This window comes from Carassius carassius, chromosome 5 (assembly GCF_963082965.1).
Source record: "Carassius carassius chromosome 5, fCarCar2.1, whole genome shotgun sequence".
Lineage (NCBI taxonomy): Eukaryota > Metazoa > Chordata > Actinopteri > Cypriniformes > Cyprinidae > Carassius > Carassius carassius.
Window position 1 is genome coordinate 18,038,692 of NC_081759.1, and position 24,069 is coordinate 18,062,760.

General features: G+C 37.4%; 1 protein-coding gene across 1 annotated transcript in view; it reads left to right on the forward strand.

Annotated features, from left to right (window-relative positions):
* The first annotated feature begins 8,878 nt into the window (after positions 1 to 8,878).
* LOC132140894 (AP-1 complex subunit beta-1) overlaps positions 8,879 to 24,069 on the forward strand; it is a 41,182-nt gene continuing 25,991 nt past the window's right edge. Inside the window, exons 1-15 of the mRNA XM_059549946.1 lie at positions 8,879 to 9,054; positions 9,501 to 9,555; positions 10,460 to 10,565; positions 10,680 to 10,815; positions 10,898 to 11,143; positions 11,224 to 11,414; positions 13,366 to 13,587; positions 13,816 to 13,936; positions 16,022 to 16,117; positions 16,237 to 16,352; positions 16,552 to 16,717; positions 16,988 to 17,086; positions 17,436 to 17,695; positions 18,023 to 18,215; positions 23,251 to 23,292. Of these exons, the coding sequence (XP_059405929.1) occupies positions 9,519 to 9,555; positions 10,460 to 10,565; positions 10,680 to 10,815; positions 10,898 to 11,143; positions 11,224 to 11,414; positions 13,366 to 13,587; positions 13,816 to 13,936; positions 16,022 to 16,117; positions 16,237 to 16,352; positions 16,552 to 16,717; positions 16,988 to 17,086; positions 17,436 to 17,695; positions 18,023 to 18,215; positions 23,251 to 23,292 (2,031 nt within the window). The 5' untranslated portion in view covers positions 8,879 to 9,054; positions 9,501 to 9,518. The remainder of the gene's footprint in view (positions 9,055 to 9,500; positions 9,556 to 10,459; positions 10,566 to 10,679; positions 10,816 to 10,897; positions 11,144 to 11,223; positions 11,415 to 13,365; positions 13,588 to 13,815; positions 13,937 to 16,021; positions 16,118 to 16,236; positions 16,353 to 16,551; positions 16,718 to 16,987; positions 17,087 to 17,435; positions 17,696 to 18,022; positions 18,216 to 23,250; positions 23,293 to 24,069) is intronic.

The following is a 24,069-nucleotide window of genomic DNA, read 5'->3' on the forward strand; positions in this document are numbered from 1 at the left end:
GTGTTTCTTCAGGTCTTCTTTGCATGTGAAACTCTTCTCACACTGATCACATGTGTACAGTACAGTTCATCTTCAGCGTGGATCCTCCTCACCTGCTGCCTTGTGGCTTGTTTGTGTTTCTGCTCCTCTCTAGTACGAATTCTCGTGTGAGGAGAGCTGTTGATGGATTTCTTTGGTTTCTTTTTTTCCTTTCTTGCTCACTTCCATCAGGTCTAAAATAAACATTATACCATTACAAATCAAAAGAGATACCAATTAAAATTGAGCACCACAGTTAATGAACTCACAACACAAACATCTTACCATGTTCTCATGTTTGATATGCAATAACTGCACAAATGTGCACTTTTATGAGCATGAGCTTGTAATGCTAAATGATAAAACAATAATTCTGGGACATGTTAAAGCTGCCTTGTAACATCTCGAATTCCTTTTTACATTACATTACTTTTACATTACGGAAATGTTAAACTGAGCAATCTTTTAAAGCCCATTTTAACTCAGAAATATTGCAATATCTCCACAGTCTCTACTTAATTACACACGCGCGCACGCGCGCGCACACACACACACACACACACACACACACAGTAACATGGTGGTTCACTGGCTGGGAGACAATGACTTTTTTATGGATTTTAATATAAGAGAGGCTTCCAGATACTGAATACCTTGCTTTTATGAGAAAACCTCTTTTTGCTTAATGATTGACATCCTGTTCTCTAATCCTCATTGTCTTTATCAAAGAATTATTTTGCAGTGAGCTACAGTTTGTCTACAGCAAAATAATGCTGTTTTGTTAGCAAAGTTTTTGCGACAGCTAGTATCAAAAACTGCATACACCAAGATGTTTCACTAGTATAACTATAATCTCTGCATTTCATATACAAACCTGATTCCAAAAAAGTTGGGACACTGTAAAATTTTGAATAAAAACAGAATGCAATGATGTGGAAGTTTGAAATTTCAGTATTTTATTCAGAATATAACATAGATGACATATCAAATGTTTAAACTGAGAAAATTTATAATTTTAAGGGAAAAATGAGTTGAATTTCATGGCATCAACACATCTCAAAAAAGTTGGGACAAGGCCATGTTTACCCCTGTGAGGCATCCCCTCTTCTTTTTATAACAGTCTGCAAACGTCTGGGGACGGAGGAGACAAGTTGCTTAAGTTTAAGAATAGGAATGTTGTCCCATTCTTGTCTCCATTCTTGCTTCTAGTTGCTCAACCGTCTTAGGTCTTTGTTGCATCTTCCTCTTTATGATGCACCAAATGTTTTCTATGGGTGAAAGATCTGGACTGCAGGCTAGCCATTTCAGTACCCGGATACTTCTTCTACGCAGCCATGATGTTGTAATTAATTCAGTATATGGTCTGGCATCGTCATGTTGGAAAATGCAAGGTCTTCCCTGAAAGAGACGACGTCTGGATGGGAGCATATGTTGTTCTAGAACTTGGATATACCTTTCAGCATTGATGGTGCCTTTCCAGATGTGTAAGCTGCCCATGCCACATGCACTCATGCAAACCCATACCATCAGAGATGCAGGCTTCTGAACTGAGCGCTGATAACAACTTGGGTTGTCCTTGTCCTCTTTAGTTCGGAAGACTAAGGCGTCCCAGTTTTCCAAAAAGAACTTCAAATTTTGATTCGTCTGACCACAGAACAGTTTTCCACTTTGCCACAGTCCATTTTAAATGAGCCTTGGCCCAGAGAAAACGCCTGCGCTTCTGGATCATCTTTAGATAAGGCTTTTTTTTTACCTATAGTTTTAGCCGGCAACGGCGAATGGCACGGTGGATTGTGTTCACCGACAATGTTTTCTGGAAATATTCCTGAGCCCATGTTGTGATTTCCATTACAGTAGCATTCCTGTATGTGATGCAGTGCCGTCTAAGGGCCCAAAGATCACAGGCATCCAGTATGGTTTTCCGGCCTTGACCTTTACGCACAGAGATTGTTTCAGATTCTCTGAATCTTTGGATGATATTATGCACTGTAGATGATGATAACTTCAAACCCTTTGCATTTTTTCTCTGAGAAACTCCTTTCTGATATTGCTCCACTATTTTCCCCCGCAGCATTTGGGGGAATTGGTGATCCTCTGCCCATCTTGACCTCTGAGAGACACTGCCACTCTGAGAGGCTCTTATATAATCCTCTTAATCACATAAAAGTTTATGAGATTAGTATAAAAAAAGAGTATAGAAGAACAAGATGGCCGCCGATGACAGAGCAGCATGGCATGTTATCAAACAAAGGATTAAACCTGAGATTTATACCACTATTGATGGCAAAACTATAGTGGAAGATGAACTGTTAAGCTTCCTTTCTGTCAAACTGAAGACTGTGCCTCAGGATGACATTATCCTGATGGCTGTAAATCACTTTGGATCAGAGTGGATTGAAAACTCCAAGAAGGTCCTGTTTGAACTGTGTCCTGGCACTGGGCAGCGTTGTGTAGCTCACAAAGGGCAACTGAAAGATGTCAACAATGTTAAGAGCTGTCTAAAACTACTGAATGAGGTTGGTGAGAATGTTCCTCGCTTTGTGTCCTATCACTTGGATGATTTACCATCAGTGACTTTTAATAGCCTCGATGTCTCTTGCCTGGTTAGTAAGATTGATCGCCTAAGTGTAGAGATGGCCTCCATGAAAAATACTGTGAGTAAGCAGTCGACTGAATGTGAGAACCTTCGTGGAATAACTACAGACATTAGCAAACGACTGAGTGTGATTGAGCAACCCAGTGCCAGCAAGGGGAATGCAGCCACAACCATGGCCAGTGAGGAGGCCCAGCTTCATGGACCAAGTCACAGGGAGTCTGCACCCTCGGCGTTGCCTGTCACTGAGGAGACAGCTGGCGGGGGGATTGAGGTGGCGATGTCCCCTGCATGGAGCCGTGTATTAAAGCATGGCAAGCGCAAGCAACATTCTGGAAAACCATCTACTGCTGCAGTACAGAACAAGACTAGTATGAATCCTCCCAGAGAGAAGAAGACCTATGGAATAGTTGGAACTGGTGCTGTGGAGAACATACATGCAGTGACAACAAAGCTGGTGAGTGTGTTTGTGACAAAGCTTGCTCCTGACCTAGACTCAGAGACTTTGGCTAGTTATTTAAAAGAACAACTTTCCAGAGATGTGATTTGTCAGAAGATTGGCACTGAGTATACTCGCTACAGCTCTTTCAAAGTTACAGCTGAATGCAAGGAAGTAGCAGAGATGTATGCACCACAGCTGTGGCCAGAAGGGACCTATGTAAGGCGCTTCTATGAGAATCGCAAGCCTAGGGCTGCGGTAGGGGCAGGTATTAAAGCATCACTTGACACAGAGATGTGTGCGCCTGAGCCAAGGGCGTCCCATGCATGTTAAACAATGATAAACTGCTATGAGAGTTGTGTCTTATAACTCCCGTGGTCTGCAGCTTGGACAGGATGCTGGAGCGAGAGCCCAACGCACTGTCATTGACAAGCTCTTTGAGAATGCTGATGTGGTGTGTTTGCAAGAGACTTTTTTAGCTATTCAAGATCTGGATAAACTTAACACTGTGCATAATGATTTCCATGAGGCAGGGGAATCCACGACAGACCTAAACACCAGAATTCTGCGTGGCAGGATCCCAGGAGGTGTGGCCATATTCTGGCACAAGAAACTTGACCCATTAGTCACTGTGATCAGGTTAGATGTGGACTGGTGCATAGGAATTAAGGTGATACATAATAAGAATGTTTTTATAATCTTAAATGTATACACTTCATATGAATGTCACAAAAATGAAAATGAGTACTTGAATAAGCTTGCTTTTATTGAGTCTTACATAAGGGAAAGTGAATATACATCCATATTTGTCTTGGGGGATCTGAATGCTGATATATCAGATACTAATTCACTTTTTGGTCAACACTTGACACAATTCTGCAAAGATAACAAGGTTATTTTGTCCACTAAGGAATTACTGCCAGCTGATAGCTATACACATGTGAGTGAAGCTTGGCATACTATATCCTGGTTGGACCATTGTATATCTACAGCTGATGCACATGATTGTATAAAGGAGGCTGAGATCCTATATGGTTTGGCCACAGCAGACCATATTCCTGTCTCTATGTTCATAAATATTAAGGGTCTACCTGAGCTTGTCTGTAGTGACAGCCATAAACCAGGTGAGATACTGGACTGGACAAGGCTTACAGAAGATGACCTGCAATATTACAAGTTATTGACTGATGTGCACTTGAGAAATATTGAGTTACCTGTTGATGCAATTATGTGTGTGGATAGCAGCTGTAAGAATGTAAATCACAATAATGACCTATGTGTAATGTATGATAGAATTGTGAACTCTTTAGTTGATGGAAGTGAACCACTAAGAAGTAAAGTGGTGAAACAACATACTGTAAGACCAGGGTGGAATGATTATGTCCATGATGTTCATATGGAGGCAAGAAATGCATTTAGAAGATGGGTCTTAGCAGGCAAACCTAGGCATGGCCCAGTCTGTGAGCACAAGGTACGGTCTAATGCTAGGTTTAAATATGCTGTGCGTTTTATAAAAAGAAATGAGCAGACGATGAGGGCGAACTCTATGGCGAGAAAGTTACAATCTAATAATGTTTATGAGTTCTGGAAGGAGGTGAAAGTGGTTAACAACAGCAAAATGCCACTGCCTTCTAGTATTGATGGTATTACTGAACCTGAAAATATTGCAGAGCTATGGAGGAGACACTATGAGAACATTTTTAACTGTGTGAAGAGTGATGTGTTTAACATAGGAGAGATACCTCATAGTGATGGTGTAGTCATTGGACCGGAGGAAGTATGTTATGCTATTGACAAACTTAAAATGAACAAAGCCTGTGGGCGGGATAGAATAACAGCAGAACATCTGAAATACGCTAGTCAAAGTATTTCAGTTTTACTTGCTCTTTGCTTTTCTGGGTTAATGAAGCATGGCATACTTCCTGGATCCATGTTATCTGTCTTGCTAGTACCTGTAGTTAAAAATAAGACTGGTAAATTAACTAGTATAGATAACTATAGACCTATTGCACTCGCAAGTATACTATCCAAGGTACTAGAAGGGATCCTTATGTATAGGCTTGCAGAATACATAGCGTCAACGGATAATCAGTTTGGTTTTAAGAACAAGCATGGAACTGATCTGTGTATTTATGCACTTAAAGAAATTGTCCATAGGTACAGATCACGCAATAGCACAGTCTTCATGTGTTTCCTGGATGCGTATAAGGCTTTTGATCGTATCAACCATGGGAAACTGTTTGGTAAACTACATGAGCGTGGTGTCCCCTCTTACCTAATCAGGATATTGCAGTTCTGGTACTCTCACCAAACTATGCAAGTCAGGTGGGGGATGAGTTTGTCAACACCCTTCTATGTCTCCAATGGAGTGCGGCAGGGCGGAATTCTGTCTCCGCTGCTATTCAATCTGTACATGGATAATTTATCTAGGGAGCTAAAGGGTTGTAGAACTGGCTGCTTGGTGGGGGATAGTCTCATTAATCATATGCTTTATGCTGATGATTTGGTGGTACTGTCTCCCTCCAGTGCTGGCCTGCAGCAACTTCTTAGAATATGCTCTCAATATGGACTAATGTTTGATATAAAATTTAACTCAATGAAGAGTGTGGTGCTGATCGCTAGAACCAAGGAGGATAAGAAGTGTGTCTATCCTTCTTACTCATTGGCAGGTGAACCACTAGAGGTTGTAAAGAAAGTTAAATATCTGGGACATGTGATAAGAGATGACCTCTGTGATGATGATGATGTGCAGCGTCAGTGTGGAAAACTGTATGGGCAGGCAAACATGCTGGCACGCAAATTCCACATGTGCACTCCTGATGTTAAAATTTCACTCTTCAAAACCTATTGCACTCCACTGTATACTGCCCACCTGTGGTGTAATTTTAGTGAGTCGAAAATGAAAAAACTTCAAGTGGCTTATAATGATGCACTGAGAATTTGTGCTTAAAATTCCTAGGTGGAGTAGTGCCAGTGAAATGTTTGTGTCTAACAATGTGCCCACTTTTAATGCTGTTTTAAGAAATTTTATGTATAGATTCATGTGCAGACTGACGGGGTCTAAGAATATGATCATTGTGTCCATAGTTGATGTTTCTAAGAGTGACACAAGGTACACATTTTGCTTTTGGAAACATTGGACCCGAAGCCTGTATATGTTTTAATGATGCCTCACCTGCATCATACTTAAATGTTTTGTATTGTCTTGTATTTATGTATATATCTGTACTGTGTTGTCTCTATGGACCTCTGTGTCTTGAATAAAAAGTTGATTGATTGATTGATTGATAGTCAATTATGCCATTCCTTTTTTACAACTTTTTTGAAATCGGGTTTGTAAAAGAGCTGATCACTATTTGGTAATGCATCTCTGCAACTTCCATTAGAAGCTCTTGTTCTCATAAAAACAATTAGTGATCTAAAATTCATGCATACGCATTGGCTGAACCACCCTAAAATATGCATCTTTTTATTTAACATGATTTGACCTTAAGAAATACCATATGAGACCGTTCATGGCTTATGTTATTGCTTTTTATTAAAGTTTTTTTTTTAATGTATTTTCCCATTTCAAACAGATACACGTTGGTCTTGCATGACTGAAATAGCTTTATGCAAATGACTCACATTTATGTACTTCAATGCATTCATGAAATGCAAAAATTTTATTTCAAACTATTTTTTGGCTTCTGCTCATTTGTCTGTCTGATCTGTGTGCTAACACCACCAGAAACTACAGCAGTGTGGGACAGGAAATAAGTTATTACTTACTGGACTGAGCACACTCTCAGAATAAAAACAGGGTTGCTTCAAGAAAATGCTTGTGCCATGAATGGCTTCATAGGAATACACTGGTTCGGTTAATTTTTTGTGTGAAAGGGCTTATAGAATTTACAGTTATCTAATGAAGTATCGAGTATAGACACCGACCTCTTTGTTCTTCTGTCTCGTGCTGTTTCGTTCTGCAGGGAACACTCATGTTCTCAGTGTGAATTGTGTTCTGCTAAAAACAAACCAAAAAAAGTTAAAATTTCCATAAAGAAATAATAGTAGTGTGGTTTTGAGTTATTCAACTCAACCGAACGCTGAATCCAAACCACCACAGAAGCATGCAATTCTTCTTTAATTTATTAATGGCAATTTAATTACTTCATAATATGTTTTTAGAGCCAAACGTGCTTCATATAAGCCCTTCCCGTGTGCGTTGCTGCAGATCACATGGTTATTTTAACAACATTATGGTAGCTATAAGGCCAGTGGCAAAATACATCGAAACTTTCGCAGAAAAAAACAATGGTTTAATTATGGTTATTTTTACGCATCATCATCATCATATATGACTGACTGTGAAAACCAGTTTGAGACAAGTCTTTTTTCATCTAGATTTTTAATCAGCATGTTAAGAGCATTTTAAAATAAACATAAATGCTAAAAATGGGAAAATAATTTTTAGATAGCATGGAAAGACTTCAAATTGCTAATTAACTTTGTTTTCTGCACATGATGAGCGTTTTATGTACATTATTGGTTTGTTTTTAGTAGATCTTATTTTAAGCAACATATAAAAATGGTCCAGACTTCAGGAGGAAAACTCTGGACCCCTATTTTCTGTGCCTTATACCGTATGTATCTAAATGTAAAGAAAAAATAGTCTGATAAAACATCTGATCTTACATTTTAATATTAACATCTAATTGGGATTACATTTTTTTTTAAATTCTCAGATGCCATGGTTCTGTGGACCCAATATCCTAATTTGTAATGACTTTCCATAGATACTGGGTCTGTTGGCACTTTAATTGAACACCCCTTATGTGTGTGTGGGGGGGGTCAGGGGTAGAGAGACAACAACCAATAAAACAGACATCTGCACACCTTCAACACACTCGTTATGCAGAAAAAGCATTTTTAAATATTTGCACATTTGTGGTATCTTTTGAAGGAAGAAAATGTTGGCAGGAACCTCAGGATTTCAAGACCATGGTGTTATTTAATTTGTAAAAAAAAAAAAAAAAAAAAAAAAAACATTTTTATTTTTGTTTCCACACATTCCTCTGATGGCCAGCCATACAGAGAACAGGAGAGATTTAATAAAACTATTGCAATATTTATTTCATTACAAATAAACTGATTATATATTTTAAAACCTTTTATAATAGTATTCAGAATAATATTACAACAAATTAGAATATCTATTTAAATATTTAGCCCACTTGGAGAAAATGTAGAAAGCTGTTAATTTAAGGACTAAGGTCAACAGACTAAACTTTTACTGTGAAATTTCACAAATCTGAACAGTCCATTTAAGCATAGTATGACCTGTCAATGTTTAATTATCCAAAGAAATAAACCAAGTGAACCAACTTCAGCACTGTAAGAAATGATAGATATTATAACGTGATAATAAGATTATGCACAATGTGTAAAGATATGCCATACTTCTTCAAAACAATCAAACATGATGGTTGGCAGTGTTCAAAGGATAACATGTAACAAAATTAAACAAAAGAAAAAAGTGGAAGCACTTTAGGTACCTGCAGTCACCAATATTTTGGAATCTAGTCTAAATTCTTTGACTTAATGTAACCACTCTCTGGTTTTCACCAATCTGAGAAAAAAAAAAACACTTGCTGTGATATTTTCTCATGCATTACTGAATCTAATATGGCCTCGTGAACTGATGTAATAAACTCAGCGCCACCGCGGTTTGTATAAAGCGCACTTATGTGATATAAGAATGGTGCGTGATTCTTTTACTGTCTATGGTGATTGCAGCCACACACCCGTCTCTTGTCTGCATCCGGTGTAACATCTGCGAGGCTCCGGTCTGTCTCACGCGCTCTCCTCGCGTGTTGGTTCCGCGCTTCATTTTGTTTTTCCGGGTGCGCTCCATCTTCTTCCAAGGCCGACCGAAATCAGAGGAAGCAACCGCGTCTCCCATCTCTCCGGGAAGTGCTCCAGTAACCGAGGATTTTCGTATATTGCGTCGATTCTTACATCACTTGTGCGTATCTGATTTTCTGTGTTTGCATTATAATCTAGTTAGGACGGAAGTCTGTATTTCAGTCGATAGAGATCCTGCTTCCAAGGTTTTCACTAGCCTAGCATAGCTGGATCATTTTTGGGTCACGCCCAATTAATAAACTTAACGGTCAGAACATTTTTGAAGTACAGCTGCAAATATTAAGTTTGACGTATTTTTAGTCTATGTAATCTTTTATAATGCAAGGCTGTGTTACTGTGTATGTTCATGTAGCAATGCTCTACATAACTGTCCCTGATGATTTCCTGTGTAAATTGGGAATTACAGGCATGTTTCAGATATGTATCTGTAATCTAATTTCATGAAAATTGCCAGCTGTCAATAAAGGATATTTTGAGATTATACTGTTGATTTTATGCGTTTTTAAAATGTTGATATGTAAATGTGCTTTATTTCCTCCTCTTCAGATCTGAGAAGCTGTCAGAATGACTGACTCCAAGTATTTTACCACCAACAAAAAAGGCAAGTGGAGAGCTTAAATTTGTTCATTTAGGCTGTGGGATAGTAATATGATTAAAAAAAAGAACTGAACTGAAACCCCTGAACAATTTACAGTTTGATCTAATATTTTTTGTATTTTTAGACCATGTATGTTCAGTTCTGGTGCTTCGTTCTTTATTATGAGTCATGATAGTTTAGTGACAAAAATTTGGGTTTGACCTGGACTGAAATCTTTAGACATAAAAAAATATTTTAAACCAAGAAAAATTACAACTGAACTCAAAACCCAACACCATATAAAAATAATGATCTAATATAAAAATGTACATTACTTAAAGTTTCACTGTAATAATACTACAATGTCTTCAGATCCCGTTACATACTTTTAAATTATGAGCTGGAGCTGGAACAGGACTCATTATTGATATTATCATTGATTCAGTCTTCCAGAACCCCAACCATCCATGCGTATAAATTCATTGGATATGCTCAACTCATAGAGGCTATAATACACATTTTGGCTTCAAAATGTGAATTTCACCAAAAGCCACTGGCATTTTATCAGTTCTGTTCCTGCAATAATCGTGGAACAGAACTTTAAAATGTAAAAATATTTCATTTTTGCCTTTTGAAATTTTCATTCAAATATGTTTGGCTCAAAAATCGGAAAGGCACGTGCTCCTTGCTTTGAATGGCCACGATGCCTCTGCATTTGCACGCTCATGTCTGTAAACGATCGAAGTAGAAGACACACACACAGTTTTTTTTCAGTTTGCATACAGGCACTCTGACACACCACCAATCTATAATAAGTTGTTGATTTTTCCAGGTAATTTTAAGGGTACATTTGTATTTACTGCTACCCTTCTGTTCCAATGAACTCTTCAGATCAGATGAGCGCTGATCATGTTACTCTCTGTTACAGGTGAAATCTTTGAGCTGAAGGCCGAGCTGAACAATGAGAAGAAGGAGAAGAGGAAAGAAGCAGTGAAGAAAGTCATTGCAGCCATGACAGTGGGCAAGGATGTCAGGTGCTTTGACCTCCATATCTGAATCAGACATGCACTCTTACTTCCCACATTTCTTAAAAGATGACTATTTTCATCCAAATAGTTATGCTAATACCCTTTTACCGGTTTCTTTAGTTCCTTGTTTCCAGATGTGGTAAACTGCATGCAGACCGATAACCTGGAGCTGAAGAAACTGGTTTACCTGTACCTTATGAACTATGCCAAGAGTCAACCTGACATGGCCATCATGGCCGTTAACAGCTTTGTCAAGGTGAGAATTGCTGTTAAATTTTGGATCATGATTTTGTAAAATTCCACCCAGAGGTCTGAAGTTATTCTTTCTTTTTGTTTAGGACTGTGAGGATCCAAACCCTCTGATCCGAGCTCTGGCTGTGCGTACAATGGGCTGTATTCGTGTGGACAAGATCACTGAGTACTTGTGCGAGCCTCTGCGAAAGTGTCTGAAGGATGAAGACCCCTATGTGAGGAAGACCGCTGCAGTGTGCGTGGCCAAACTGCATGACATCAACGCCCAGATGGTGGAGGACCAGGGCTTTCTGGATTCCCTCAGGGACCTGATCGCTGATTCCAACCCCATGGTTAGATACTTTGGATCTAACTGTATTGAATGCATACTTCCCCACTCACAGTTATTTACTGTTGGCTGATTCTCACATAGGTTGTGGCTAATGCAGTTGCTGCCCTGTCTGAGATCAGCGAGTCTCACCCCAACAGCAACCTTCTGGACCTGAATCCTCAGAACATCAATAAGCTCCTGACGGCCCTCAATGAATGCACTGAGTGGGGTCAGATCTTCATCCTGGACTGTCTCTCCAACTACAACCCCAAAGACGAGCGTGAGGCTCAGAGGTGAGGGGATAATAATCCTCATAGTCACTGGCTTCTTTATCTCTACAGGTGTATAGAGATTATGGAGATCGAATGATTTTATTTTGTTTATATGTACATATATTTTTTTGTATCTTATGTGTATCAGCAAGATTTGAATTTCTCCACAGGTTTTGCACCCCTAAGCCAAGGCTATTTTATTTATATAACACATTTTTCATACCTAGTTCAATTTTAAAACGGGCCCAATTTGGAGAATAAATATTTAATTGCAATTGCAATTTTTCTGATGAAAATTTAAATAAAAATTTAGCTTTGCTTGTTTGTAGAGCTTCCCAATTTGGCCAAAACTGTGTTTATAGCTAATCAATATGACTATAAAATAATGATTTTTTAAATTAATATTAAATTATTATTGTTATTATTAAAATTGTTATTATTATTATTGTTATTATTATTAATAAATAAAATATAAAACAAAATAAAAACAAAAATTATAAATTACTCTTGTGAAATTGTAATATAATAAAATGGTAAAATATTATTATAATAATCATTTTATTTTACAGCTCAAGTGTAAACTTAAAAAAAAATACTAATATTTATAGCGGTCTTAATTTTCCAATTCAAATCATTTTCAAACATTAAGCCATTGAAGATTTATTTTTATGGAAGACTTAATTAAAACTGCTTTTAAGAAAATGCAATGCGCATAACTTAGTTAGCGACTGCACAGGCAAACAGATATCTTTACACCTTTTTTAGTTTAGACGTATACGTGGCAACCAGTCTCAAAAATCTCATGAAAACCGGCCTCTTTAATGGTCTGGAGCAGTTATGTAGTTTACAGGGTTTGTTTCTGTCCTGTTACTATGAATTTGCATTGCAAAAATCCTGAAGTGGATTAGAGAGAGAAAAAGCCTGTTGTCTGCTCTGACAGGTTAAACTCAGACATGTCAGAGCAATTTTCTGGCTGATAAATGTCAACAAGCTGATTCTTGTACTTGTGATTGTCGAAGAAGATTACATATGCCAGGCATATGATAATATTGGTTTATTTTTAGATTTGAAATGGAACAGCAACAAAAAAGATTAGTGCTACCTTAGATTGAGCTGTTACCATTCATTTAGTTTCCTCAAAGGCTAATTTTAAGATGAAATTTAATTGGAGCTGAGATTTTATTCACATGATAGTCATTTTCGTTTTCAGACTGTTATTAAGAGATAAACAGATTTGTTCGGGGATAAGTCTCTGAGAGGAAATAGAGACTTGCCTTTAGGTGTATTTTTAGGTGTAGCGCTTCTTTGATTATATTCATAGAATTCATGTGTAATTTTTAAAGAAGCATGAAGAAGCCACACAAAGTGCTTATGAATTGCATAGATTATAACAGGAAATTCAAGGGAAGATCAAACAGAAGAAATTAAAATCAAGGATTTGGTTTTTAATGCAGGCAATTGTTTAATCAGTCCAAGTGAATTCAAAAAATCACATCTCTTTCTCTGTCTGAATGTTATTAATTAATATTAATATTAAATAATAGTAATTTATTAAAATAATAGTAATGTTACTATTACAATAGTAATGGTAATATTTTTGTTACACCCCTACATTTTTTTTGTCAAATTAAATTGACATATAAATAAAATTAAAAAAAGCATCCAGGATAGAACCTTGAGGTACTCCACACTTTATATTCCATTTTGTTCCATTCCATGCCAACTTTAGTGAAACATTTTGAAATCATCCAAATCCAAGGTTGAAAAACAGCAAACAATTTGTTGTGCAAATTTAATCCAAACAACAATAGGGTTTTTGTCTTCTTTGATCAATCTGTTGATTTTAGCAGGAACTGCCTCAATAATAAAAAATATATCAAGTCATCTTTTTCTGAAAATAAAGATTGGTAAACCTTTTCCTGCAAAAAATACCAGATCATCTTTCTGGACTTCCTCTTTCTGTCTCTTTTAGTATCTGTGAGCGTGTGACCCCACGTCTCTCTCATGCTAACTCGGCTGTGGTGCTGTCAGCGGTGAAGGTACTGATGAAGTTTCTGGAGCTCCTGCCAAAAGACACTGATTACTACAACACTCTTCTGAAGAAGCTCTCTCCACCCCTCGTCACGCTGTTGTCTGGGGAACCTGAGGTCCAATATGTGGCCTTGAGGAACATCAACCTTATTGTGCAGAAACGGTTAGACTGCTCTCCTTCTATTTTTAATCTTTTTTATTATTATTATTGTTTTTCTGTGGCACCAGTTTAAGAGGTGTGCTTGCTTATTATTATTACTCAGTGTCTTTTACACATGAGCACATTCTGTATTGTCCCTAGATGGCAGTATTGTCCTGCTGTCTGTTTGCTTAGCAATTATAAATGTTTTGACTGAGCCTCAAATGGTGATCTCTCCCTCTCTAACTGCAGGCCTGAGATTTTGAAGCAAGAGATCAAAGTGTTCTTTGTCAAGTACAATGACCCCATCTATGTCAAACTGGAGAAACTGGATATTATGATCCGCCTGGCCTCTCATGCCAACATCGCCCAGGTATTTCAAACTGAGTTTGACTCTTAGCTTTAAACACAGTGTGACCAGGATATTCAACAAGAAAACTACACTGTAAAAAAAAATGAGGGTCTTGTAATTTTCACTAAAATCATTTAGCTGATAAATATAGTGTTTATTTTATTAAACAAATTGTTGTTCAGTGTGGTATATAAAATATTAAGAACTTTTCACTAATAAAACCAATGTTTTCCTCATATATTAAGGAAACTTAAGCAGATTTGAGGCTTGAGGATTGAGAACTGACTAATCTGAAAAAGATAAGGAAAGAAGGCTACCTAATATATTTTAAGATAATTATTAGTGAATTAGTTTTATTTTTGGCACTGATTGTTAGTTCCCAGCATGCAAAAAAACATACTTTGTGTTTTTGAGTAAAGGGAAACATCTATGAATTGCTTAGTGTTTAGTTATGTTTGACATTTGAAAGGTTTTCTGTTATGAAGTTACTATCATTACCATTGAGCAGAAGAGTAGAGCTTATAGTTATGGATAATTGCATGAACTACTACTATGAGGCATGATGCTTTGTTCAGTGAGCAGTAGCTTTGCTAATGCTAGTGCAGTAACAAGTTTTTTCTTGTTTGAGCTTTCTGGCTGCATACAGTCTTTTAATTGTACAGAATATTATCTGTACAAAATACAAACAGGCCAATATTTATTCAGGTAGATTCCATTAAAAACAATCAAGCCCTAACATTAGTAAAATGTTTTTAAGCCTTAAAATGTTACCATTTAATTTTTTTAAGTAGACAGCTCATACCATTTTGTATTGTGTATGTTTCACATGATATTATTATGGTCTGAAGTAATCAAGTTTGAGCATTTAAGAATCTGTAGTTTCTTTAGTTTCTTTCATTAGAAGCCAGAGAAGGCCTTTAAAAGTTTCAAATAATAGAGGTATTTCTCTAACTCTAATTAAAGCTGCATTAATAACATCATCATCCTCAATGTCATTTATGTAAATGTAGAGATCACAGTCTCTCTCTGATAAGTCCAACATCCTGTGATGCTAACAAACACGTTGCTAGGACATTGGCCTCAGTCCTCTGGGATTTAGATTGCATTAACTGGAAAATAAATCAACAGTTCATTTCATATGAAAAATTAAATGTTCAGCTCAATGTTACATAAATTAATTGATGTACAAATGGGCTGTTATTTGATTTTTTCTTTTTTGTATGGATATATAAGACCTAAATTGCAAAAGATAACAAATTCAGCTTCAGAAAAGCTGCATTGTTGATTTCTTCTTCTATTTACATTGCTCTGAATTGTGCCTAAAAGGAACATGGTCCTTACACTTTCTATTGAGTGACAGTCTCTCATTGTGTTTAGGAAAAAGCACATACTTAAAGGATTAGTTCACCCAAATATTACAATTATGTCATTAATAACTTGCCCTCATGTCGTTCCAAACCAGTAAGACCTCCGTTCATCTTCGGGACACAGTTTAATGCTGAGTAAAGTCGTAGTTTTTGTTATTTTTGGACCAAAATGTATTTTCGATGCTTCAAAATATTCTAACTGACCCTCTGATGTCACATGATTTACTTTGAAGATGTTTTTCTTACCTTTCTGGACATGGACAGTATACTGTACACACAGCTTCAATGGAGGGACTGAGAGCTCTCGGACTTAATCTAAAATATCTTAAACCGTGTTCTGAAGATGAACGGAGGTCTTACTGGTTAGGAACGACATGAGGGTCAGTCATTAATGACATAATTTTAATATTTGGGTAAACTAACCCTTTAAGCCCATCAAGCTCTAATCTGCCTCTTGTAAATTGACAGCTGTGCTTACACTGCATATGACAGCAAATTACTTTGCTGTTTTTCATTTACTTATATAATGTCATTTAGCTATTCGCTCCATAAACATGTCCATATGCAAAATGTTAATATCATACTCTTCCTGACCTTTTCCCCAGAGCTTATAACCTTGTGTGAGACTGAGCTATCCATTTCCTGTTCTTTCTCTTGTGGAGGTCATTCAGCGTTTCCTCTCAGAAGTACGATTGATGTATATAGAAGTCCACTTAAAATGATGTTGATTTCCATCCAGGTATTGGCTGAACTGAAAGAGTATGCCACTGAAGTGGATGTAGACTTTGTTCGGAAAGCCGTTCGAGCCATCGGCCGTTGTGCTATTAAAGTGGAGGTATGTCTTGCTTCATTATTCAGCCCTATATATCTTTTTGTATGACACCTCATCCAATAGAGAAATGTTTGAAAATCTGTAACTGTGACTGAGTTTTCTTTTCCTATCTGTGACTATAGCAATCTGCTGAGCGCTGTGTTAGCACTCTGCTGGACCTCATCCAGACTAAGGTCAATTACGTCGTGCAAGAGGCCATTGTGGTCATCAGGGACATCTTCCGCAAATACCCCAACAAGTCAGTCCACAGCTCTCATCTCAACTAATTTCATTATTATTATTATGATTATTAAGCAATGCTGTGTGTAGGCAACTCACTATGTTTTGGAATTGTGTAAATTTTACATTGTCTATCTAAAGAAAAAGAAAAAGTCCATGTAGAATAAAAGAACAAATAATTAATGGGCAGCTGAAAGACCTCTCTGTTGTCTGCGCAGGTATGAGAGCATAATTGCCACTCTGTGTGAAAACCTGGACTCTTTGGATGAGCCAGATGCTCGAGCTGCCATGATTTGGATTGTGGGTGAATATGCTGAGCGTATCGACAACGCTGATGAGCTCCTGGAGAGTTTCCTTGAGGGCTTTCATGATGAAAGCACTCAGGTTTGATATATATTTTTGTTTGTTTGTTTTTTTGTTTGTTTGTTTTCTATTTTGTTTTGGTTTTTGTTATTTGTTTTGTGTTTTGTTTTTGGTTTGTTTTGTTTAGGTGTGTTTTGTTTTGTTTGGGTGGCGGTGTTTGTTTTGCTTGCTTTTGTTTAGTTTTTTTTTTTTTTTTGACAGTTTTCTGTTATGGTGTTTTTTGTTTACACCGTGTATAGTTTGTTTAAAAGCAGGGATCTGATTGAGTATCTGCTGCATTTGTTGCTTCAGGTGCAGTTGACTCTGCTGACAGCCATAGTGAAGCTGTTCCTGAAGAAGCCCTCAGAAACTCAGGAGCTGGTTCAGCAAGTGCTCAGCCTGGCCACGCAGGTGAGATGGAGATGTGCTTGGGCATAATAAACTGTAGTGTTACACTATAACTTGTTATTAGCAGCTTAGAAAATGGCACAGATACATTTGTTTGGTCTTTAGTCTCCCCACATTTTGAAAACAGAGTTAACAAATGTTAAATGCACTTTATCAGATTAAGGACATTTGCGTACTTATGCTCATTGTATACAACATTGGGCATTGCTGTCCATCAGCATCAGAACACATCCACACCATCATAATAATAATTACATTAACATGAAGATGATGAATAAAATTCTCAGTGTCTGGCTGTCAGTGTCACGTTTCCTCTCCAGTTACGCTATTCTTTTTTTCTTCATCACATCAGGACTCTGATAACCCTGACCTGCGTGATCGTGGCTATATTTACTGGCGTCTGCTGTCCACTGACCCTGTGACTGCTAAAGAGGTTGTGCTGTCTGAGAAGCCTTTGATTTCAGAGGAAACAGACCTGATCGAGCCCACCCTGTTGGACGAGCTCATCTGCCACATCGGCTCGCTGGCCTCCGTCTACCACAAACCCCCCAATGCCTTTGTGGAAGGAAGCCACGGCATTCACCGCAAACATCTGCCCATCCAGCACGGCAGGTACTAATACGGCTAAACTTCTTGAAATGTTCATTGACTTAAAATGGCTCTTTGTTAGTGGGAGCTCTATGAAATGGTTTAAAAAGTTGTTACGAGAAAGAACTCAAAGTCATGGTAAAGGTCTGCCATCCCTGTTATTCGTATTATTGCTATGTGCTTTTTAAAAAAGCATTTCTGAATCCGTCTCAGTCCAGTAATACAATGGGGAGCTCATGGAAAGTAATGCCACACAGAAACTATGTTGTCCTCTCTCACACAATGGACAATGAAGAATCCTTTGTTCACTTCGTGTTACCCATCTCACTGTGTATCATCATTCTTTTGTAGTATTGACACCGGGGAGAGTCCAGTCAGTTCTGGCCCAGCTGCATCTATCGATCAACCCCAAGTCATTCCATCTCAGGGTGACCTTCTGGGAGACCTGCTTAATCTGGACCTCGGTCCCCCCGTCAACGTGCCCCAGGGGTCTTCCATGCAGATAGGGGCTGTGGATCTACTCGGAGGTGGTCTTGACAGTTTGGTGCGTGTGCTTTCTTTATAATTTTACAGTCCTGTGTAATGACCCGCATCCCTTAATTAAACTCTTTACAATGATAACCATAGTTTCCACTGAAGTGCCATGGTTACCTTAGATATTGTTGCTATCGTATGCAAAAAATCGATTTAAATATTGAATATTTTTGTTTTGTTTTTTAGTACAAGTATATAAACCGCTTTATTTGGCAAAATTGTGATGATAAAGCCTCGTTTCCACTGAGCGGTACGGTTCAGTTCAGTATGGTACGCAGTTATTTCTGTTTCCACTGACAAGTTGTTAATGGTACCAAAATAGTGAACCATACGTAGCACTTTTTTGGGATCCTTCTTTTAGGGTACCTAGCACAGGATCTGGTACCTAATGGCTCACTGCAGATCAATAAGTTGGTTTACAGAGAATCGTCACTTGTGCGTGTTACAAGGAGAATGATATCACAAGGCGAATGAAGCGTCTCCTTCACTCGTTCCACTGTGCTGCTTATGCGTGTTGGGCTTGTTTACATCAAAGGGCACAAACATAAAAAAATACAGCAATGTATTTTAGAATTTTTTACATGCAGGCATTGTTGCATTATCTTCTTTGCGCGAGTATGACGCCGATCGCTACTTTCCACCATGCACTGTTTCCACGGTGCAAACGCAAGTTTGATTAGGGTGTACTGTCCAAAATCATACTTTACTGTACTCTACCGTACTGCTTGTTGGAAACGAGACATACAATTATTTTTTCTTAGCTCAATGCCAGGTTTTTTTTTATATATATAAACTAATGCAAGTTATTTAAAGAGTGTTTAGATTTTTATGCAAAATATTTAAACAAGACATTTATTCAAAATGTAAATTCTGTCAATATATAATATTGTTTTTTAACAATGAAAGAAATGCTGTTTAAAGGATGTTATAAATTAGTTTTTAGTTTTTTACTGTATCACAGTAACCATGGTATTTTGGTAGAAACTATTCTTTCTTAATCGTGAATAGGGAGTGCAAATTTGTTTAAACAAAACAGTGGAATTGTTTGAATGTTTTAGTCAATTATATTTTTAATAATTACATTTGAATAGGTTTTGTAATTCTATTGCTTCACAAGTGAGCTGAAATTGATAAATCAGCAACAGTTGATCATGTCCTCAGGTGTACGCCCATGCAGCTGTTGCTCTTTTTAGAGCGACCAGTGTTTTCACTCTGAGGCTTGTGCTCAGCCTGGATAGCGTGTTCACTGGTGCAGGTGTGGTTTCAAGGTTTTAGGGCACTCCACTCAGTGTGAGATGATTGCAGCAGTATATTTCACATTTGAGCGATAACCACACACATGGCCACCTGGTCTCACAATCTTCTGCCTGATGACAGTGAAGAAGCACAGGGTTAAACTCAGCGAAACGCAGTGCTTCTTAACTGGAATGTGATTGCGTAAGCGCTCTGACCAAGCAAGTGCTCATCATTTATTGACATGCTGAATGCTGCTCAGTACTGCAAATCCAAACCTGAACAATAATGGAGCAAATTGAAGGATGATCATGACTATGCATGCAGTTTATGGTTTACATATAATGGAATCTGATGTGCCGGTCCTTTTAAAATATCATGCTGCTGAGTTATAAATTATGGCCCCTTTAATATTATTTTGAGCATTGATCATAGCTGCAGGACTTGTGTTGGAGTGGAGAGAGTGTGGTATATGAAGTGTTCTGACTCTGTTTGAGAGCTCAAAAGTGTTATATCATTCCCCGCTCTCCTAAACTCACCAGAACCCCAGGGCTCAAAGTCTTGCCACTTTATACGCAGTCATCAACCCACATAAAATCTTCCACTCAACACACACATACACAGTTCCTGAGGGAAGTAAAAATAAGATTTACATTTTTGGTCAGGATCTGTGCAAATCATGCTCTTTAAAAGGACATCAAAATATTCACAAAATCTTCTGTACGTTTGTAGTGTAATATTTACACTTATTTTAATTTTAGAATTAGTCGTAGATCGACTCTTATAATGGTAATAACAGTAATAACAAACAGTGTTTGAAATAACTTGATCCAATGTGGATTATAATCACCATACAAGGCAGAACTATTTATAAACGATGCAAAAGACATTAACATTACCATAGTAAACATGGTAAATATGACCGCTTGATTTTATATAATAATGTTTTTGTTCGGGAGCTTTTATAAAAATAGAATTATCATTCATTCTAAATGTGACGGCTACTGTGGCTACAAATAAACAGAAACAGACTCGACTGAAAAAGCAGGCTATTTTCATAAGCGTTAAAAATAAATAAATAAAATAGAAATAAGTGTATTGATGTGTGATTTAATTTTTTGAGTCCTGATAAATTAAATCATTATGATCAATGTATCACTTATTCTATAGTAAAAAAAACATCGATGCTTTTGAATTTGAATATTTAACAAAGCATGCAAACAAACGCTTTTATCATGTTTGTGTGTGATCACGTTATTTCCAGTGATTTATTTCTTAGTTTTCTGATAACTTCTCTTTGGCTATGAGCCCCGCCCGGCCCGATTTAAGCCCTGGCTCGCACTGGCCCGACAGTGGAAATGCGGCTATCAGATTAAAAGTGAAATTTTAAAAGTAGGAAGACTAGTATTCTCTTGTGTGACATACTCCAATTTACAACTTCAAAAAATGGCAGTAAATGATGGCTGTCGAGCTTTAAAACGCAAATGCAAAAAGACTGGCACACTATTACTTTTGCTCCTCAAAGAATGCTTTATAATTTAATGGATTGCAATGTTTTGGCCACGAGTGGTCTTCGTCAGGCTTTGAATTGAGAGCTTTCAAAATTGAACTTAGCTTTCTTTAACAAAATACCTTCTTTTGTGCGCCGCTAATGAAAATTGTATTGTCTGGGATGACATGAGGGTAAATAAATGCTGACAGAAATGTTTGGGGTGATCTGTCCCTTTAATGAATATTATTGGATATATTGCCAGAATATTATTGGATATATTGCCAGAATATTATTGGATATATTGCCAGGATCTTCACAGTCCGGAAACGATTTGTTAATTAATTTTTTTCCTGGAGCCACAAAAGGCCTATTTCCTCCTCCTTGTGTATAATTGGATTTGTCAAGCAGGCATCTTGCAGGCATTTCCAGCATGACACATGGGAAGCGTTTATATCTGGGCAGCGCAGGTGCTTCTCCTCAGTTCAATCTTCTCCCAAATTGGAAGAGTTACTGTGTCAGAGCTTTGCACGGGTGCCCTATATAAACCAGGATAGAGAGACATGCCACTCGCTGTGTGAAGATACTGTTCAAGCTTAAGCCGTGTTGAACAGCGTGTTAGGAAAGGTGTTGCGATCCCGTCTCCAGACTAGTGATATACTCATAATTGAGTTTCCCTGCTCAGTGATACTCCCGATGAACCACTCCTCTGCCAAATGAGCAAAACACAGGTTGTGAGACTTGAGATGATGGGAAAAGTCAAAGTGCTGGTTCTTGTGCCCCAAGAAAGATGAGATAAGAACATAAAGTAAGATGGGTCACAATGGTTATCTGACAGACTAGTCACTTTAGATTTATTCTCATATACATCCAGTGCAAAGAGTTTGAAACATATTTGGTATATTTTGTTCTGGTTTAATAATTCCGCCACTGATTCCGGATGCTGACATTGACATTTTGACCCAAGTAAATTCTCTAAATGGACATGAAATCCAACAAAAGTCCAAGACTCAAAATGGACAGATGTAAACAAGATTTTGAATTGACAATATTTACCCTTTCTAACCAATTGTTAAACCTGGTCGCAACTCACAGCTTAACACTGGCACAAAGCTTCTTATTCAGTACAGTGAATATACTTCTGCTGACTAAATGAGTCATTCCAATAAAATACCAATGTGTTGGTCATCCTTATCATGGAGACAGAAATGTTAAACAATGAACAAGTGCTCAAGGTCGTGAGTGTTTCAAAGAGACGAACACTGTGGACTCAGCACCTGAAGGGATGCATTTTTTAACTCATGGTCTCGACGGCCTCTTTAGCTCATATAAGAAAGTCTATGTCTAATCTGAATCACATTATGACTAAGAAAGTATCAAATGTTTTTTTGTTTTGTGTTTTTTTCCTCCATTGAGATTGGGTTATATTTGCATTTGACACAACCATCCATTTCTCCCGTACCCTAAACGTTGCTTGTTGCACTTCATGGCTCAGCTTGTGATTTGTTTCCCGCTGAGTGTGAAGCTGCAAGGTTGTTTAATCTCGCTCATTTTCTCAGTGAGAAAATCAAGGTGACTGTACAGCTGAAGGTCAGTAAGAGGAATGTGAACTAAGAGAAAGAATTTACTTTGCTTTGGCCATCATAGAATCAGAAATGACCGTTTACTTTCTAAATGAACTTTTATAGTGTTATTGTGCGTGATGCATCAGTGAACTTTATTCCGAACAAACAGAAATGTTTGTCTTTCATCAATATTAAATACATTGGTGAAACATGTGTCCTTCAATGCTGATATCACCAAACCTCTCGTTTTTCAACCTCTCCAAGCACCTGTTATATTAAACATTTACACAGTCCAATTAATGTTAATGAATAAAATAGTCTTGTCTTGCTTTTATAATATTTCTCTTATTTTTGTTTGTATTCTTTGTTTTACTGTAAAATAGGTCTTACAGCATTATTTCCCTCAGGTTATGGACATGGTTGGTTACATTTTTCTGTCATATTGTTCAGAGTCTAGTAGTTTTTTTTTTCTTTCAGTATTTCAGTGCAGTAACTTCACTCACAAATCAGTTTTTTCTTAAATCCCGCAACTTTTGCCAACACACGAGAAGAATTGTTGGCTGCCGGTGTCTCAAAGATTACATTTTCAGGTTGATTTTAGACAAACAAAGTTTAAAATAGCAGGGTTTAAAAGTTGTTTGTGACGTGATGTCTTTTGTAAACAGCAAAGCTGTGTTATTAGTGGATGGTTGACGTGTCTCTCTGTCTCTCTCATGTTGTTTGTTGGCCTGAAATGGGTCTTCTGTTCCCTGTTATAGCTCGGGGGAGACCTGGGAGGAGGTGTTGGGGGCAGTCCTGCAGTAAGTGAGCTCCTCTCTCTCCGCTCGCATCCGTCTGTCCACACTCAGCATGTTGTCTGCTGTTAATATGATTCTTAATAGCCTGTGTAGAGCTAGCTGTGTGTTCTGCTTCGTTTCTGTCTTTTGCATGCACAAAAATCCATCCTGCTTTGAGGTGACAAGTTCTAGATATGATGAGCTTCTGTTTAACACAACCTGCTTTGTTATTGATGTTTTTTTTTTGGTACCTAAATGCCTTGTTTTTCCTAGGTCTGCTCTTATTTAGACTGCTGGTCAAAAGTTTGGAATAATTAAAAATTAAAAAAAAAAAACTTGCTTCTGTTCATCAAGGCTGCATTTATTTGATTTATTAATAAGGTGTTAATATTGTGGAATCTTGTTATAATTTAATATATTTTAAAATGACAAATGTATTTATTTGATGATAGAGCGGATATCTTTGCAACCATTACTCCAGTCTTCAGTGTCACATGATCCTTCAGAATGAAACCTTTCTTATTATTATCAAAGTTGAAAAACCTGTTTTTTGCTGCTTAGTATTTTTTTGAACCCCACCCCCACTCTGAATTAAAAATCAATTATTTTTTAATTTATTGATAAATGAGCACCAGTGATATTGGATAATAACTGGCGCACCAAATCAGTATATTAGAATATTTTCTAAACTATCATGTGACACTGAAGACTGGAGTAATGGCTGCTGACATTTCAGCTTTGACATCACAGGAATAAATAACATTTTAAAATGTATTAAAATAGAAAACAGTTTCTTTTTAA